This window comes from Hyperoodon ampullatus (genome assembly GCF_949752795.1).
Source record: "Hyperoodon ampullatus genome assembly, chromosome: 11".
Classification (NCBI taxonomy): domain Eukaryota; kingdom Metazoa; phylum Chordata; class Mammalia; order Artiodactyla; family Ziphiidae; genus Hyperoodon; species Hyperoodon ampullatus.
In genome coordinates, this window is record NC_136924.1 from 68,715,003 (window position 1) to 68,734,078 (window position 19,076).

At 43.6% G+C, this 19,076-nt stretch overlaps 1 protein-coding gene across 11 annotated transcripts in view; it reads right to left on the bottom strand.

Moving 5' to 3' along the window:
- The window catches only part of GRIP1 (glutamate receptor interacting protein 1), a gene marked incomplete at both ends in the record, with an annotated part of 711,329 nt that overhangs the window by 17,938 nt on the left and 674,315 nt on the right, over positions 1–19,076 (bottom strand). For 7 of the 11 annotated variants that reach the window (XM_079716052.1, XM_079716060.1, XM_079716054.1 and 4 more), the window contains 3 exons: positions 8,944–9,177; positions 13,859–13,970; positions 14,795–14,951. In XM_079716052.1, the coding sequence (XP_079572178.1) occupies positions 8,944–9,177; positions 13,859–13,970; positions 14,795–14,951 (503 nt within the window). Of the gene's footprint in view, positions 1–8,943; positions 9,178–13,703; positions 13,749–13,858; positions 13,971–14,794; positions 14,952–19,076 lie in introns of all 11 variants that reach the window. The other 4 variants (XM_079716058.1, XM_079716056.1, XM_079716051.1 and 1 more) reach the window with 1 other exon arrangement.

Here is a 19,076-nt window from a genome sequence, read left to right on the forward strand (position 1 = left end):
AAGTCTACCTGCATGTCTGAACAACATCCTCGCGGGCCTCTCACTGTCGTGGCCTCTCCCGCCGCGGAGCACAGGCTCCAGACGCGCAGGCTCAGCGGCCACGGCTCACGGGCCCAGCCGCTCCGCGGCATGTGGGATCCTCCCGGACCGGGGCACGAACCCGCGTCCCCTGCATCGGCAGGCGGACTCTCAACCACTGTGCCACCAGGGAAGCCCCTGTGTTTTCAGTTTTGACACAAGTGAAAAGCCTCAGCAGCAGAGCCAACTCTCCCCACTTGGATTTTAATGGCAACTGTCTCTACTCTCTTGAGCACGTCAAGGCAAGTGGCAGCCATCCCCAGAAGCAGTTCCTAAGCCCTGGCTGCCTCTGTGGCTCAGCCTCTTGCCCGATGGCCTTATCAGAGATGGTTCTAGTATTTCCACAAATTACCGGGCACTTGGGTTTATTCTTGCAGACACCACTGGGGGAGCCCTGTTCCTTTAAACCTGACAATTCAAGTAATGTTGGTTTTGAGCACAATCCTATACTACCTGTGGGGCTGGAAGAAAAAAATAAAGTATGGCTTTTCCAGCTGCATTCTTCCAGCCCAGAGGAAGCCATCTTGGATTCTGCCACTCAAAAGTGTGGGTTCCAAGATGAACAGGGTCAGGAAAAGCAGCTGCTGCCTTCCTGTCCAGGAGTCTCATTGGCAGAGGAGAGAACTGGACAGACAGCAGCGTCAGACGCTGCCTCCTGATTTCTGGCAAGCATGTGGCCCCATGAGCTTGACAAACGGGGGCTCAACAATGGGAGAGTCAGAGCTTGGATCGTGGCCCTAAGTCTGTGCGTGTCAGGGCTGACTTGGCCCTCAGAGAACTAGGTCCCAACCAAGGAAGTTCACAGTTTTTAAGATCCATGGTGGGTTGAGGGCTGCTTTCCCAATTCATCTCAGAGGACCTTTGCAGTTTTCATTTCACATCATACCAAAGAGGAAAGAACCAGATCATTCTCCAATCCTCCAGGAGATCAAGCCACGCCACGGGCAGCTGATGGACACCTAGTTACCGTTAGCTCTGCCCCTGGCCCTTTCTCTTTGCCCAGCCAGCACCAAATCAGCCAGCCTGGCAGAGACCGTTCCAGCATCTCAGCTCAGGACTGCCTGCCGGCCCCTCTCCACACCTGCCTCTGCTCTCCGGCCCCCAGGGCTGCTCTGGCCTGGCTCTCCTCGAACTCCTGTCTCTTCCTGAGTCCCCCTGGCAACTTACTGACCTCCATAGCCCTCAGGCCCATGTGGGCAAGATGTCCTGATCACAGTTTGAACATGTGTGTGTGTGTTGGGAGTAGGCGGGTTCCCTACACCACCAAGCAATCCTGCAACACCAGCTGAGTGTCCTACAATTCAACTCAGTTCTGACATTATCTCCCTGGTGATAGCGTCAGACTCCACAGGTTAAGGGCTCAGTCTTACAATGTTGGCTTAGTCTTACAATGTCACCTCACCTCCACCCCAGCATTTTAGACAATGGTCTTCAGACACGGGTTGTCACCCCGTGCCTTTGACCAACCGGCTGTATCTCAGAGGTTCCAGCAGCCCTCTCCTTGGGTTTGACTAATTTACTAGAGCGGCTCACAGAACTTACCAGATCACCGGTTTATCATAAAATGGTACAACTCAGGAACAGCCAGCTGGAAGCGTTGCTCTGGGGCAAGGTATTCGGGAAGGGCACAGAGCCTCCGTGCCCTCTGAGCGCACCACTCTCCCCGCATCCCCCACCAACCTGGAAGCTCCTGAAGACCCAGCCTTTCGGGTTTTTATAGAGGCTTCATTACACAGGCACTAAGTAATTGGCCTTTGGCGATTGATTTCACCTGCAAATCCCCTCCCCTCCCTGGAGGCTGGGGGTGGGACTGAAAGTTCCAACCCTCTAATCACAGGGTTGGCTCCACCTGGCAACCAACCCCATCCTTAACTGCATCTAAAGGGAACCTCATTAACATAACAAAAGACACCTTTCTCACTCTCAACATTTAAGAAATTCCAAGGGTTTTAGGAGCTCTGTGCCAGCAACTGGGACCAAGATCAAATGTATACTTATTATAAACCACAGTATCACAGGTGGCCTCCTTGATTCAGGGGCCACCTGCATCTCTGGGTGAGAGGCATCCCCTTCACCCATCCTCTGGGCTTCTGGGAATTTGGGGGCAGGAACTTGTCATTCGGGAAGTATGACAAATGACAGCGGACCAAACTCCCACTGCACTGAGCACTAAGAAAGTTGACTTCCTCATTCCAGGTAATGCTGTGGTTTGACACTACAAAGATCCTCAAACAAGAAAGAGGGCAGCCCTGGGCTGGACTGTTATCAATGGCATCCTCACCACAGCCCGCCAGACACACAATAGACACACAACAGAGCAGAACGATGGTGGAGGAAGAGGTCCAACAGGCTACTCTCCAAGGACCTGGACGTTAGGGAAACAGAGTGACCCTCAGGGAGTCACCTCATTTGTAAAGTGAATATCTCATAGGTAGCAATATTTTACGACCTATTAATAAACACATTTGATCACAACAGAGACAAGCAAAAACATCAGAAAAAGATGAATGATCCCTAGGCCAGGGCTAGACTTAAGGGAAGCTATTAACATTTCTGGACAGAAGTGAGAGATCAAAAACTGAAATATCAGGCACACTAGATCACTACCTAACAAGCCCGCCTAAGGGTCATCTGAGTCTAGGGGACTGCACTCTGTTTGACTTAGCAGTTCTATGGCTCAGGGCTCAGACTCTGTAAAAGTGGATGGCAACTTACAGAGAAGAGATACGATGCAAATTGAGTTCTGTCCCTCAGGAAAGATAAGTTCAAAGGCCTTGCTTTTATTTCCCTGTAAGTCATTGAGCAGCTTTCATTTTAACTAGGAAATCTCATTTGGCATTCTTTTTTTTCCCCTCCATGGACTGAGATGTATACATATATATATATATATATATATATATGGTATAGTTTCTTTATCTTCCCTTTGAACAAGCTTTTTCATCCTGCTGTCATTCCTCATTAATGAGCTAAAAAACACTTTTTTTTTGCACGAGCCAATCATTTGTTTAAGAATTTTGTTTTTTTACATTTTTGAAAAGTAAGTCTTAACAGAATCACAGACAAGGGAAGCTGATTGAAACAATCTATTTTGAGGACTGTGGGGGCTGGATGTCATTACTCATATAAAACATACAACCTAAACTCCAACCCTTGTCCTATAATTCCACACTGATTGTCAGCTGCCCCTGGTTTTACAAGGAGAGAATATGCTTGTCAGACTGCTGTAGACTAGTAACTAGACACACGTCCATTTCTCTCTGTAAAGAGATTCTCATTATGGTGTACACCTCCACCTCTGGAGGCTCGAAGGCAGCTGCCTGAATCGTCTTTAAGGCTGGGATCCTGAGGAGATCTCATTTTCTGGGTTTCTGACACTGTAGGGCTGAGGTAAGACTGAATGGTGACTTCACCTGGGAAATGCTATTTGTGAAGTCTCCTCTCCTGATAACAGGGGATCCCTCCCCTTTTCTGCTAAGCGAGTAAGCTGAAGTTCAGAGAAGTGATGTAGCCAGTGACTGTCAGTTTGTGACCAAACCTCTGTCTGCCTGACAATTCACTGGATCTTGAGTACCAACTGCAAATATTTGGTGAAGAAGACGCCTGTGCCGGAATAAGATATGTGTTTCCATTTCATATTTCCTCTTAAGGCCGAGCCTGTTCCTGAACTGGGGAGAATATTGCAAAAGAAGTGGGCATTAAACACCAAAAATGACACTCCTTCCAAGAAGTGAAACAACTTTATCACATCAAGAAGAACAAAGGTCCACTCTCAAAACACTCAAATATATTGAAATTGCAAAGTGAACTTGGCTGAGAGAAAAGTTGATGGTAGCAAATGCAGCTACAAGAAATATGAGACTCAAATGTTCATGGGTCATGCCATCAGCAGCCATAAATAAGAGATGATTCTGGAAAATAATTTTTAAAAACCTTTCTGTAAAATATAAATAAAAACAGCTGCATACAATTAAGGAATATAATTTTATTGAAAAACACAAATGACACGGACTTCCCTGGTAGTCCAGTGGTTAAGACTACATGCTTCCTCTACAGGGGCCGCAGATTTGATCCCTGGTCGGGGAACTAATATCCTGCATGCCGCGCGGTGCAGCCAAAAAAAAAAAAAAAAAAGCAAAAGGAAATGATTTTCTAAGAAGTCCAAATGCTCTGAATATGAAGAATTTTCTACTCTACTGAAGAAAAAGTTTTTTGCCTTAAAGTATGCAAAGAGAAGTGAGGCTAGAATTCATCTCAGAAATAGATTAAGTGGACACCAAAGAATATTTAAGCTTCAGAAGGAAAAGAGGGTTTATCAATGAACTGTAGCTAAGATCACAGGCTCCTTATCTGCAAAGAGAAAAAAAAATCTGTGATAAGCTATAGTACAAACCAGAATTCATTTTAAAGATAAAACTTCAGAAGCTCCAGGACCAAAGATGCAACCTCATTTCCCCTTTACTCAGCCACTATGTGTCAGTGACTCTGATTTCACTGACACAAGATAATCACCTCCTGTTAGCAAAATCTAAGGGAGTGATTCTCAATCCTTAGGGAGCAAAAGAATCCATTAAGGGGTTGCTAAAATGTAGATTCTTGGCCCCCACTCCCAGAAAGTGCTGACCAGGTGGGTCTAGGTTGGGCTTAGGAACCTGCGTTTTAACAAGCAGCCATGTGATGATGGTAAACATCATCAGAGGTCCATATGCCAAACTATTCTCTGAGGCTATGGTTCCCAAACTTTTGGTGGAGACCCATTAATAAGTCTTGAAATCAGCTTAATGTGACAGCATTTGAAAACAAACAAAGATGTTAAAATAAACAAACAAACAAATAAATAAAAGAAAACAAAACAGAAAGTGTTAGCGTATACTGTGCAGTCAATTTTTGGATTCATTTACATATACGAATGTGGGTGTATGTGTGTCCTGAATTGTGAGGTAAAAGGTATTTTGGACTGTGTCTTAGCCAAGAAAGTTTGAGAGGCAATGGCCTCTGGAGACACGAGTATCACTTCCCTGTGACTCCCTCATTGTCTACCTGCCGTGCATCTAAGTACCAAACCATCACTCCAGCGCCAACTTCCTCCTCCAACCACAAAGGCCCAAAAGGGAAGTGAGGCTGTGGTGCTTTGTTCTCAAGTGTCAGGAAGGATAAGTAGCTTTTCAGGTTCAGGAATGAACGGGGACGACCTGACGGAAGACCTGCTGGGACACGGCAGAGCCTCAGACACAATAGATAGTGTGACATAAACAAAAACCATGTAGCCTCTCACCTGAGCTCTGCATTTTCAGAAGGTCTAAAGGAAGAAAAGGTACTGGTGAGGAGGACTGGGTGGAAAAGGAGGGGCAGATAATGGAGAGGAAGTTGAAACTCAAGAAACTGGAAGGTTAAGCCCACGCTTTATTCTTTCTGTATCAGGAGATGGAGTGGTTTTTGCTTTTTGTTTGTGTTCCCCAGGAAGGGGGGTGGCTACCGGCCCATTCATTCCTATCCTCTTGAGGCAGCTTCTAGTGCTAGTAAGAGTTTGTAGGTACTGGCTTGGACATGGATAGATCCACAACTTGTTCTCATGGCCAGCTTTCACCAAGTGGCACACAGCCTCGAGAAAGATGGCAACTGGAAAATAACACCAAGTGTGTTCAGAATGGTGTGCTAATAACCCTACCCAGCCTCTCCACTCTGGTGTTTGCAGCCGCTTGGGAATTCCTCCACTAGGTCTATGTAGAAAAGTCCACCCAAGGGGCTCAGGGAACTGAAAACCAGCCTTCATTCCACTTGCCAAGCCGTGCAGTCTTGACTTGGGGTTATTTTTAACTTGAGGAAGGGATGTTTTTCTATTTCCCTGGTCCCCTCTCTACACCACCGCCCCCCAAAAGAGTACCTTTTCCTCACTTCTGTGAAGGTTTAGTACAGGCTAATAGCACCCCAATGGGAAGATAACTCAACTGCATCAACAAGGCACTGTGCCTTTTCATGGTGTCAGGTAATCCTCCAGTGTTCAAGGGTCACCCATAATCAAGACACAAGCGTGAAATTACCAGTCTCTGCTCTGAGTAAAGTGACTCTTCTAATGACTATTTCTCCTGTCAAGCATTTCAAAATTGGAGAATGTGTTTAACAACAAACATGTGGATGGCCTATCAGGGTAATTGAATTCACTTAAAAAAGAAAAGATACCCGAGATGTGAGCATAAACCACCCCCAGAATTCCATATTGTCAGGCGGCAGGCTCCTCCGCTACATTTTCACTTAACCAGATCATTTTGGGTGTCTTACAATGCCCAGGACACCACCTACTTCTAAGCATCTTATTTTGTTTGGTATCCATCTGGAAGAAGAGTGAAGCCACATGGGAAATGCACTTATGCTACCATTGAGGGGAAATGACTGAAGTGAAGGAAGAAAGAAGTAACCCATTTATTAGGTCAAGTGGGTCCAGCGGAGTCTGTGATCTGTGGCCTCTCAATTCACACCCCCCCACACAAATGTTCCAACCAGTCCATCCTCTGCCACTCATTGTGCTGCTTAAATGCATGACACCCTTTTTTTTTTTTAAAAGACCTATTTTCAGCACATTTTTAAAAACCTCAGCTATAACAACTTGCACAGCCAATTGACTGTCGTTATCTTTGCTAACTGCTTTCAGTACAGGAGGGATGGGAAGACAAGCCTTTTGTATTGCTGGGCTATCAGGAATCTCCCTTTGAGGAGACTGCTTCATTCCAGAAGGAAAAATGGCTCTATTTTATACTTGCTATTTCCCTATCCTGTAGCTGGAGGTAATCAATATCTGCTAAGAAGCACTGTTGTGGGAGGCTAAAAATAGAAAGAACAGAGCACACAGTAGGCACTCACTGGTATCCTTTTCCTTTGGTGCTGAGGGAAGGTGGGTTACCCAGCATGCTCCCCTCTGCCTGGGCAGTAGACTTTTAGAGAAGAGGGGAAGGCAGGGTTCCTAAATAACCAAGGGAATCAGGAAGGGCCAGCCCTTTTCTTGGTACAGCAGAATTAGCAGTGACTATGCAGCTTCTGCAATTTAATCACCAATGGAGCCCTTACAGCCTCCTAATGGTGTTTGTCAATTAGCAGATTAGGATATGTGACAGGTGGTGAAGGCTGGTGTTTATCAGACAGACATCAATTCAGGATAAACAAACTAACTTGTGATATGGGGCTAGAGCTGGGTCCCCACCCTAAAGTGTCAGAAACTTCTCTGCTTTTCTGTAAAGTCTGTAATGCCTCTTTTTTTTTTTTTTTTTTTTTTTTTTTTTTTGCGGTACGCGGGCCTCTCACTGTTGTGGCCTCTCCCGTCGTGGAGCTCAGGCTCCGGACGCGCAGGCTCAGCGGCCGTGGCTCACGGGCCCAGCCACTCCGCAGCATGTGGGATCTTCCCGGACCGCAGCACGAACCCGTGTCCCCTGCATCGGCAGGCGGACTCTCAACCACTGCGCCACCAGGGAAGCCCTGTAATGCCTCTTAATGCACAAGGCTCTCGTTGGCAGATCTGCACTCCCTCAGTACACTGCTATCTGTGACATCCTTTTGTACATGTTTCTTTCTGTGCTTTGGAATGCCTTCCCACCCTCCACTTTCCTGTGGAGTCAACACCTGCATCTAGGAAGGCTTCATCTTCCTCTGTAGTGGGTTCAGGTTCCTCCCCAACCCTGCCCGCCACCACCATCGTCCCTCAGGGCAGCCTAGTCTAGCGTCTATTGTACTTATCCCACCATCTTCCTACCTTTTCCTGGACTGTCTCCCCATTAGACCATGTGCTCCCTGGGGATTTATAATACATTCTTTAAGTAAATAAATGCACAGTCTATGCATTGAATGAATGAATGAATGAATGAGTGATGAAAGAATGAACCCAGGATTGGAACACAGAATTCAGAACCCAACTTCCTATACAATCCTTTCTTTCACTATATCCTTTGTCAGCTGCAAAACAGCTGCTTTTAATAGTTAGGGAGACTGAAGTCGTTAGAGGAAAAAGGGAGTAGTTGGCCTTTACCTCCTCTCAACCTGACATTTATATGCTCTTCTGGGAAAGACCGATAACTTATCTCTAGTTAACAGATTATTAACTACAGAGAGGATCTTGGCTCTCAAGAAAAGTAGGGTGAGATTGTTACCAACTATACATCCTTATGTATTAGCAACAAAACAACAAAAAGCATTAGAGTTCTACAAAAGAAAACCAGAGAAAGTTCCCTCCCACTGCTTTCCTTGGCCTGGGTTCTACAGACACTGTCACCTACACGTGCCTTGTTCAGACTCTGCCAGGAACTCAAATTCAGCTGTTTGCAATCATAGGTTTTCTTCCATGAAGCAAAGTGAGGCAACTAGCATAGCAGAGATGGAACATAACCAGGGCTTACCCTGTCCTGACCCAAGACACCTAAATGATGTCTCAAAGAGAACTTCATGTCCCCTGAATAATATAACCGTCTACTGAGAAGTCTGTAACTGATGATTAAGCCTTCCAGCATCACCCCTGAAACCCCTTTTCAGTGAAGCTGGGAGTGTATGACATTTAGAAAATCCTTCCCCCTTCCAATGAAGTTGGAGTAACAGACCAACTCATTCAAGCTCCACGTGACACTAGAACCTCAAACTTCTGTGAGAAGATTTTGGCCATAAATACATTTCTGATAAATTCATTGCTTGAAAGCCAGTGTTCCCCGTTTTATGAGATTACCTCTCAGAGATCACGTTTTGCAAACAATCGGTCTCTGATGATCTGCCTTTAAGCTCTAGCTTCTCTCCTTGGCTGAGGCCACGGGAGAATGTCATGATCATGCTTGCATCAGGGTGGCCACGCTGAACAGAATGTGACCCTAAGGGAAGGAAAGAGAGTTTCCTGACCTTGTGCAGCTCCACAGGAGTTGGGGACATGATCTCCTTCATTTCCTGCTTCATTTTTCTCAGGGTGACAGACTTCCTGCCCACATCCGAGGGCAGAGTGTTGCTCCGAGTGGTCTGGCTATAGTGTGGCCGCGAACTGCTCCGTTCCTGGAAGCTGGCCTGTCGCCCCAGCTGACTGCGAGGTGTAGGGGCCTCGTGATTCAGACTCATCGTGCTCCCCGACATGATTGTTGCCTGTGGCATTGACAATGTTCAGAAACAATTAAGCCACGGACTAAGAAAAGCGTTTGGTTGTTCAACATGAAGCACATTTCTCCTTCTGCTCAGTCAAAATACGGTCTCTTCAGGGCATAACCAAAGGCTGGAGAATGGATGTACTAATTGCACCATGAAAAGTCTGGGAAAATGCTTCGCAAGTGACATTTATAATGCACAACTCAAATCCAATTTAAGTACTTAAGCCATTGAGTTTATTTAATCAAATACCACCCCTGGCAGTTTGGAGGAAGACTGAAAAGCTCTAACATCTGCTCACTGCAAACTACATTTTAAGCGTTAACTTTCCACTGAGTGAGATCTAAAGATGGGATTCACGAGGCAACCTTCAGTATATCTTACAGAAATGAACTAAGAACTCCTCAGTGGGGAACAGGCTGACCCCATTTGCAATGGTGCCTCTAGTCCCACCTGGAGGTAACAATGGGCTGAATTGAGGCTACTGATACAAAGGCGAGGGCTTCTACCGAATGCTGGCTGCCTAGCTCTGGCATACTGTCTTTCCTTTGGCCACGTGGCCGGCCGGAGAGGTTTGTAAATCAGCTAGGTCTCCACATCATTTGGCGTAGGTCAGTGTTTCTTAGAAATGACCTTTGTGTAAGATCCTCAGAGAGGTTAAGGAATAATCATTTATCACGCTATTGTATTCAACCCTTTGCTCAAAAGTGATGAGACCTGGGTTGGATTTTACCAGTGAATTGAGAAGTTTGTTCAGTTTCAAATATGTTCCCTGCATAATACACAAGGAATGGTAAGATTAGATCTCAAAAATGACTGAGTCTCAGAAGTGGAACAAAAAGAGCATTTGAAACCAATATCATGCTGGGAATGTTTATTTCTCATGGTTAGAGGATGCTAAAATTCTGTAAATATGCCTGTAGCCAGCTCTGTGTTCCTCCGTATGATGGTTATATAATGGTGTACCAGCATCGGTGAATCTGCATGAAATCATGGATACAGAAAACAAATTCCACGTGCCACGTGACTGGCTACAACATGATCTAGTGGTGTTAATACTGATGCTAAAGTAACAGAAGTGTAATTTGTTGAGTCCTTTGAATGTATTCACGCATTTAAGCCTCACAACAACTTTATGAGGTAAGTGCTGTTATTCCTCCTAATTTACATGTGAGGAAACTGAGGCACAAAAAGGCTGATCTACACAAGGTCCCATAGGTAGTAAATGAGCCAAGTGCACTATCTAAAATTACTGATCAGGAGGGAATACTGCAAAGTGAGTAGAGTTTTCATTTGTTATCTTGCTAAGATTTATAATTCCAAGCTTCACCTGGTGTTCAGCTATACACATGCCACTAACAAGATCTCTGAATGACAGCCAAGTATTAGCACACAGGTAGGTATATCTACAACTCTGTTGAAAAAGAAACAAAACAAGTGAACTTATCAATATCCTGACTAGATCAGTTATCTTATTGATAATTTTTTAAAAAACAATTGTAAAAAAACCCTCATGGGTCATTGAGCATTTACAAATGCTAAGTACCACATATGTGTGTGTGTATGTAGCATACCATTAAATACTTATAATAACTCTATATGGTAAGGTATTATAATTATTATACCTCCTCATTTCACTTAAGGAAGGGGATGCCTGGATAAGTGAAGTAACTTGCCCAAGAGTCTGGGATTACAACTTCAGCAATCTGTCTCCAAAACTCTTATTCTTGACTATGAGGCTATATTGGTTCTCAGTCAAGTTTGAGGTTGAAACACATAAAACTGACTTTTTTTAGTAAATGAAAAAAAACCCTTAACATTTATCCAGTGTGGATTATCCATATAATGGTTGACTTCAGATAAATCCCCTTTAAATTGAAACCTTTCTATTACTAGTTTTGTTGGTAACATGGGACATCCTTTTATTTTATGGCATTTAACTCACACATATCATTTCCTTGTTTAATCTACTGTTACTGATAGCATCTGATGATTGTTTTCTTGCTGTGGTGACCATCCACCTATTGTTTTTACCTATTTAGACTAGCTGTTTGCTTTGTTAACATTTATTTTTAATACTCATTTTTCATTAGACCCATAGGAAACACATTGGAAGTCAAATAATCACTACAGCCAGGAGACAACACTTCTGCTTTGATGAGCCTTAGCCACAACAGAAGTTACAATCTGATCTAGAAAGGGTTCTAATGGAAGCAATGACAGACTATCAAAAGGCCTTCAGGTTGAGTTTTCAAAGGATAGATTGTTTTGTTTAAAGTGAATGTAAATTGAATTAGTGATATTGCTGAAGGAATATTAAAATTAAAACACAAATACAAAAACTAAAATAAAAAGTAATTATTTAAAGTTTTCTAGGATTTGTTTCTGCTTCAAGAGTATGTATTGCCTGTTTTCATTTTGCACAATTCATAATTTATATTATACTTTTTCAAAATTATTAGTGAGATAACTGGTATACATACAACTTAGGAGGAATAGTTCAAGAGTTCTCTATCTGACATTTAGTTAAACCTTCTTCCTATGTTATACTAAGCAAAAGGTAGTTAAGGCAGTATTCATTACTCAAAAAAGTGGCAAAAGTAATTTCTATCAAACATTTATTGTGTCATGTTCTATGTTAAGTGCCATATAAACATTAGTCATTATAATCCCCATATTTTAAAGAAAAAATACCTGATAAGGAAATTAAGTAACTTGTCCAAAGTCTTAGTTTGAATTTTTCTCTTCTGTTAAAACTATATATTTTTCAGCGCTAAAGCTGAACCTAAATTATTGCTGGCAATGGGGAAAATGACTAGTATAATTTTCATTTTCATTTCAATCATAATCATTTTTCATCTTAGCTAATCTTCTACATTTGTTACAGTTACAGTATGCTTTAACTTTTAATGCCGGATATACGTTTCTTATTCAGGAACCTAGCTCCAATAATAGTTTTTGCATAATAGCTTTTGCAATCAAGGAGCAGAGTTCATCTAAACTGAGAAATGAATCTCTTTGTGCTAAAAGTGTGAATGAGATTCTAATGTATGGATTTGTCAATCATTCTTCCTAGTTGAAAATTTTAATTTCTATTTGGCTTATTAATTCAACCCATTTTTTTTCCCTGGATATATAATTTTGAGGGCCACACCTGCCTGAAACGATGTTAGAGAAAACCTATTGGCTCCTGCAACATGACTTCTATGCTGACGTATGTTGTTTCCATTAGGTAACTCAATGTCTGAGTGAAAACACAACTTCATTGTATTACTTTTTACATCATCTTCATTTTACCTGATGTAGAAGCTATTAGAAGAATAGCTCCTTCTTCAAAAGAGAAGTATTTCAAAATGCAAAATGAAAAAGGCATATGAGCCAAAACATGCTTTGAAAAGCAGGAATATGTTCAAAAATTGTGAACTGAGATCTTTATTCAGTTTGGGAGAATGCTGATCCTTCTCCATATGGGAAGTGGTAAAAGTTTAAATAAGCCACCTGATACTTAAGCACTCTACTTTTTTTGAAAGTTTCATAAAAGGGAATCAATTGCTAACATCTTAATTTATTTAAATTTTATAGGATTATCCATCTCCAGGTCCTTTAACTTGTGCTCTGAAGCTGCAATTCATGCCAGGTAATAATCATAATGTTTACAAATTCAAACTAATATTTTTCTTTATAATTCTCTTTGCAGATTCACAAACATTAGAATCACATAAAATATCCACACATGCATTTGAGAAGCAAAATAATATAAAGATGAGTCATCATTTTAGAATTGCAAGAGTTCCACCCCATTAGGCCATTCACATTCCTTATGGTGACTTGGGGACCTCATATGACATCAAAATAAAAATGAAACTTTTGCCACTTTATTTTTTACAGCTCAGAAAATTTAAAAGAACATAAAAGGAAACAGTCCAGGACTTCCCAGACCAAAGTGTGAATACCGTCAGCAAATTTATGGCTTTGATTAAAGAACTCCCCAGGAGTTCAGCTATTATACTCCGTCTCTCTGCAACTCCTTGAATTCACACTAAGTTAACATAGAATCAGGATTTGCAATTAACAGCAATGTAGTCTGTAATATGTTGGCTGCTTTTCAAACAGACTGGCTTTTTTCACCAGAGGCACTGTCATCTACTTTAAGGGCAAAATGAAGTAAAATAAAATTTCCTCTTATGTTCCTCTTCACGATCAAATTAATGTCTCTACCAGGTACAAATGAAAACATGCCAAAGAAACCTTTCTAAAGCAAATAAGAGAATGAGAGATGCCACTGCTGGGAGACTTAGCTCGCCCCAAACGATCCAGTGGCAAACAGGTACAGTCAGGGTTAGCAGGGAGCAATGGCAGAAGCCACAGATCAGTAAGCTCGGGGCGGGGGTGGGTGGGGGGGAGGGGTGGAAATGGGGAAAGAAATACTTTTAACTGCATTGGATAAAATCAAATCACTGTCCAGACGGCAAGGGGGCAGGGAAGGCAGCTTCACAAGCAAAAATATAAACATAAAGGGTAGCTACCAAGAGATTCATGTTTCTCAAAGACACACGCCTGTCAGCTTTCTCCTGTGGAAAGGGTTAAAGCTTTTAAATGAACTGGTGTGATCAATGCCAACTCAAAAGGACCAAGAAAAAAATGAATGTAGAAACAGTAAAAGTAGCAGGACCGAGGCTACCTCGAGTTCTCTGAGAATTCCTGATTGTCCACAGGTTTCCAAATCCTCTAGCGCTTGGGACCAGAAGTTCTCCTCTTGTTCAGCCTCTGCACTGTCCGGAGCCCCTGTAAAACTGTTGTGAAAAACAGTCTGGGTTAAGAACTTGCCAGACTTTTTTTTTTTTTTTTTTTTGGTATCCAGAATCTCCCTCTCCTTCATCTCACACACAAAATAGAGATTTGTTTTGGATCTGGCTTTCTTCCCACTGTGGCCTCCAAGTCAAGCCAGCTCCAGTAGAAGGACGCTTTAGGAAACTCAAAGTATCTCAAAGACCAGAAGGACCATGGTCTTACTAATTGAATTTCAGAGTATTCACGGCTGTGTCAACATGGCACATGGGAATATCTGTCAGCTGCTCTGTCTACAGGGAAAGGGAAACCAAACTTTTCTCTAAGAGAGAAAAATATGTTTTCCCCACTCATTACAAACATCAGTATAGAGCCGTTAAGTGCTATCGCCTTTTATGAATTTCCTTAAAATATTTTGGTAAGGAGCAAACTGCTAAAATAGACCTCTCAGTTGAAAATATGGAACCCTCAGTTAAAAAATATTTTTTTTCTAATGTAAGTTAATGTGAAACTACCTTCTAAATGAAAAGAGAGGGAACTAGTCATAGAGCGAGGACATGGTTTACAGAAGTAGAATTTCCTCATGTGCTACTGTTGTTTTCATTCAGGGACACGTAGCTCTTGCCCTGTTGTGTGGTGGAGCCCCTGGCTCCCACTTGGCAGGCCCAAGTCTTCGAATCTGGGCATGGGGCCAGCATGGATGGTGACAGTGGCTTCACACAATGCTTCCAATGCTAGCGGTAGGTGCCACTGGAAGTAGAGAAGTTCACATCTGGCCCAAATGACCCGGAAGCAGTTGGGACAGGGCAGCAGTTGGTGAAAACCTTACCCACTGACTGTGGACCGGTCCCAGTCTTCATTACTCAGCCCCACATCTGGGTAAGTCTGGCTTCGAGGCTTAGTGACTGGGGACAAACTGCCTCTCTGTTTGGGACTCCTCCAGTCATAGGTGTTGAAGTTGTAGCCTGAGGCCTGAAAGCCAGTGCCTGAAACAAAAACAAGGCATTATATTCTATTTTAGTAACTTGTCTTTTTCTGTAGGTTCCATTAGTTTGTTCAAGGGGGCTGACTTAAACAGAATTTGGGATCATGAAGGCCATCAAGACAATACTTAAATCTTACATTAAAGACACATTCACACCTATTATCCCAAATGAGTCTAACAACGACCCTGAGGTAAGACCCTTAGACCCAAGCAGGAGGAGCCACAGTGCTGGACCTGTGCTTTCTGTGGCTCCTGCCCTCCTCTGTCCGGGTGAGAAATCTGCTGGGGCCTGGGGGTGGTGGTGGTGGAATATAACCAGACCTGTACCTAACCCTTCCTAGTGCAATCTCCAGAAGGTCAGAACCCTGATTTTCCTGCCCAGACACCCTGTGTCCACTTCCAGGTGGAAGTCTGTCCTTCTGAGAGTGGAATTTGCCACCAGATGTGGGTTCCCGGCCCAAGGAGTGGCCAAGGGGCGCTGGTTGCAGGGGTGTGGGCCAACCGTGGCTAAACCGGCTGGCGCCCACCAATGTTAGGGATGGGCCCGAGGATTATTTCATCCACCAAGAAATGACATTGTTAGCGAGCAGAGGGGTCAAATACCTACAGCACCAGCAATAACGGCAAACACAAGGTGGGCATTTACTATGCACCCAGAACTTCATTAAGTGCTTTATTTGTATCACCTTATTTATTCTTCATAATTATCTTGGAAGGTAGATACTGTTATTATTTGCATTCAAGGACCTAGGGGTACTTGCACATTTTCCTGGGGGCTCCAGTCCTAACTTTAGGAGAATCAGTTTTCAGATCCTCAGATTCCACAGGCAGGTACGTCTTCCCAAAACCGGCCTCGCTGAGAAAGTTCCGGGAGGATCTGAGATCGGTCAAGTCTCCCTTCTTACTTCCCCATTCACAATTGTTTTCCTGCCCCTTTACAAATGAAAGACATTGAAAGACATATTTCTCATCCATATCAAACCTTTGAATGAGCTTGGCCCCGGGATATAAAAACTCCCAGGCATCAAATCAAGGGATAATTCGGGAAAGCCTCATTCCTGAGGGAAGGTCTTGGAGTGGAGCCTTATTTCAACCAGGCACAGATTTAGCGCAAGGCTTTTACCGCCTCTCATCCATCTATCTCCCTGCATCTCAGAATCAGAATTCAGGACAGCTGTCAGGGTGAGGAGGTGGGCACATTATGATGTTTATCTGAGCTGCAAAACAAAGACTCACTTCCCCTCCGACAGGGAATTAAGTCTGATTGACTTGATGGGTGACAGTGAGGAATGGCTTTGACAATGAGGTTATATAATGGACAATTTTCCACGAATTTGAGCTAAATCTGTGGCTCCATATTTTGACAAAAATATATTTAAGCATATTTACCACAAACTGGAAATGACAGTTTTTGCAAGTATTATAATTTGAGGAGAAAGAAGTTAGGATGACAACTTTAAGTGTGTTGCGGGGTCTCAGTTTTCAAAATTCTTCCCGAGGGGTCTTCACCTGGGAGAGCAGGGGCTGACTGGCAGGTCTGACTTTGTGGTTCGTGCTGTAACCACCACACATGGCTTCATCTACTACTTCAGGCTGTGACCCGTTACGTATGTGTGTGTTTACGTGTGTGTACCGGGTTGCAATATTACATGCATTTCTTACTATGCTTAAAACACATAATCTAGCAAACAGGCCTAGGGCTCCAATTTCACATACAATTCAATGACCCAACCACATAAGATGACTGTCTCCATGCCATCCTTTTGTTTGTCTTCCCCATTCACCTTCCCTCTACTCGTTTGGTCCTATAATGCCATCCTCACTATCAGTTAGAGCCCAGAGAAAGCAGGATGGCCAAGGGTAACGTTCTCTGATCAAAAGGATTTAATCTCCAGAATGCAGGGGAAATGCAGAATGCAGCCGCATGATGGAAATAATCTACGAATCTCCTGTTTTAGGAAACCAAGGATAAGAAGTCCTTGGCACAGAGGAACTATTTACAGTTCAAAATCTCATGTTCTTTCTTGGGTAACTGCAGAGTGTGGCTAGATATTTGGGGAGAAGTCTTGTGTGATGAATGTGCAGTTTTCTGTCAGAAGTGTTGAATTAAGGGAACACATGAGTCTCCTCTTGACAGGGGGTGACTGGGCAACACTGCATTTCTCCTGGCTCCGTCTGACAGGCTATGCATCTTCTCCTTCTGAACCAAATAAACTAACCCCCAAATATTTACATGAAGTCTCTTAAAAAGAGTTAGGGGAAGCCCGCGTCTCACTTCCCTTACCCAGCTTTAAACTTGCTAAAAGCCAGATGCTAAATGGTTGTGTCCTCTGGGGGAGCATCCTTTTCTGACAGGCATTTAACCCATATGACCGTTCAGTTCCCAGGGGAAATTCCAACATGTTTTAAACTGAGCAGATTAACTTTCTGATTTTCCTTCCAACTGTTGTAACTAGTTCTTGGTGGCTTGGGCAAGAGTGTAAGGATGGCCTTGAGCAGATATGAAGCATCAGTACTAGGAAAATGTCCCCTCCCTGCCGAAAGGCGTGTCTATCTATACCCAGGATGCCTTGTCTTAATAAGCATTATTAAATGATTATTGCATTACAACAAAGCAGGGCACAAAAAGGGGATACAATTCAAATATTTTTGTGTTAGGCATGAACTTAGAAGACCTGGGTCTGGTCCATGCTATGCTAGCACAGGGACTGAAGTAAGAGAAGACCTAGGTTCAAATCCCAGGTTTGCCACTTCCTTGCTCTGCAGTCTTGGCCAATTCACCTTCATGTAAAATAGGGATAATGACACGTGCTTCACCAGGTTGATATGAGAATTGAGAATAATACACACAAACACTCATGAACATGCCTGGAACACAATGAGGTTTTTTGTTTTTGTTTTTTTTTAAATTTATTTATTTTATTTATTTATTTTTGGCTGCGTTGGTTCTTCGTTGCTGTGCCTGGGCTTTCTCTAGTTGCGGCAAGCAGGGGCTCCTCTTTGTTGCGGCGCGTGGGTTTCTCACTGCAGTGGCTTCTCTTGTTGCAGAGCATGGGCTCTAGGCGTGCTGGCTCAGTAGTTGTGGCTCACGGGCTCTAGAGCTCAGGCTCAGTAGTTGTGGTGCACGGGCTTAGTTGCTCCGCGGCATGTGGGATCTTTCCGGACCAGGGCGCGAACCCGTGTCCCCTGCATTGGCAGGCGGATTCTTAACCACTGCGCTACCTGGGAAGCCCCACAATGAGGTTTTAATGAAAGCATCATTTAATGTTCATTACTTTTATTATTTACTAAGTCACTCAACTTGTCAAGATCTCAGTCTCCTTATTATAAAACAGGGAAAGTAGGAAATCAGCATTGCTAATTCAGGAGATGTTCCAGCACCTCTAAGACTTGTCAGGTGCTGCTGGAGGAGCTGAAATGTAAAGATAATAAAACTAGGTTCCTGTCCTCCCAAACTGCACAGTTTAGTATAGGTTTTGGAGAAAGAGGAGGAGAAACAGGCATAGATAGAAAATGAGAATTCTAATAGCATGTGAGAAGTGTTATCCTTTCAGTCTGAACACACTGAGAGAAAAGAATAGAGATCTGTCTGGGGGTCAGAATACAGGTCATGAAAGGTGTCAACGGAAAAGCAACATACAAGCTGGGACTTAGAGGATAAGCTGGCATTTACTAGTGGAAGTACTGTGGAAGCAGTGCAGGCCTAGCAGGAGGGGCTGGAAAGGTGCACTCGCGATAAGCGCCGCTCCTTGGCCTCATGTTCCGTCAGTGGGTTCCTGCTTCACTCTCATGGAGGGAGCAGTAGTCCAGGGATTTTCTGGTCCCTCTTACCATCCGTACTTAATCCTCCCCAGAGGAGGAACAGCGATTTACCCAATGGTCCAGTTCTGGAAAAGAGCACTGGGAATGTACCCTTGGGCCCTTCTTGGCTCTCTCCTGACCCATTCTCTCCCACTGCTGCTGCACCATGAGGTAAGCAAACCTGGGGCCCACTCCTGGGGCTCACTGAACTCAAAGGAGGCTGGAGGCCAAGACTGCACAGTTAGCTGACTGTGGCAGACTACTAATTGCCCATCAAAACATCCATTCTTATCTTCATCTTTTTACTAGAATACCAGTTTTGAGG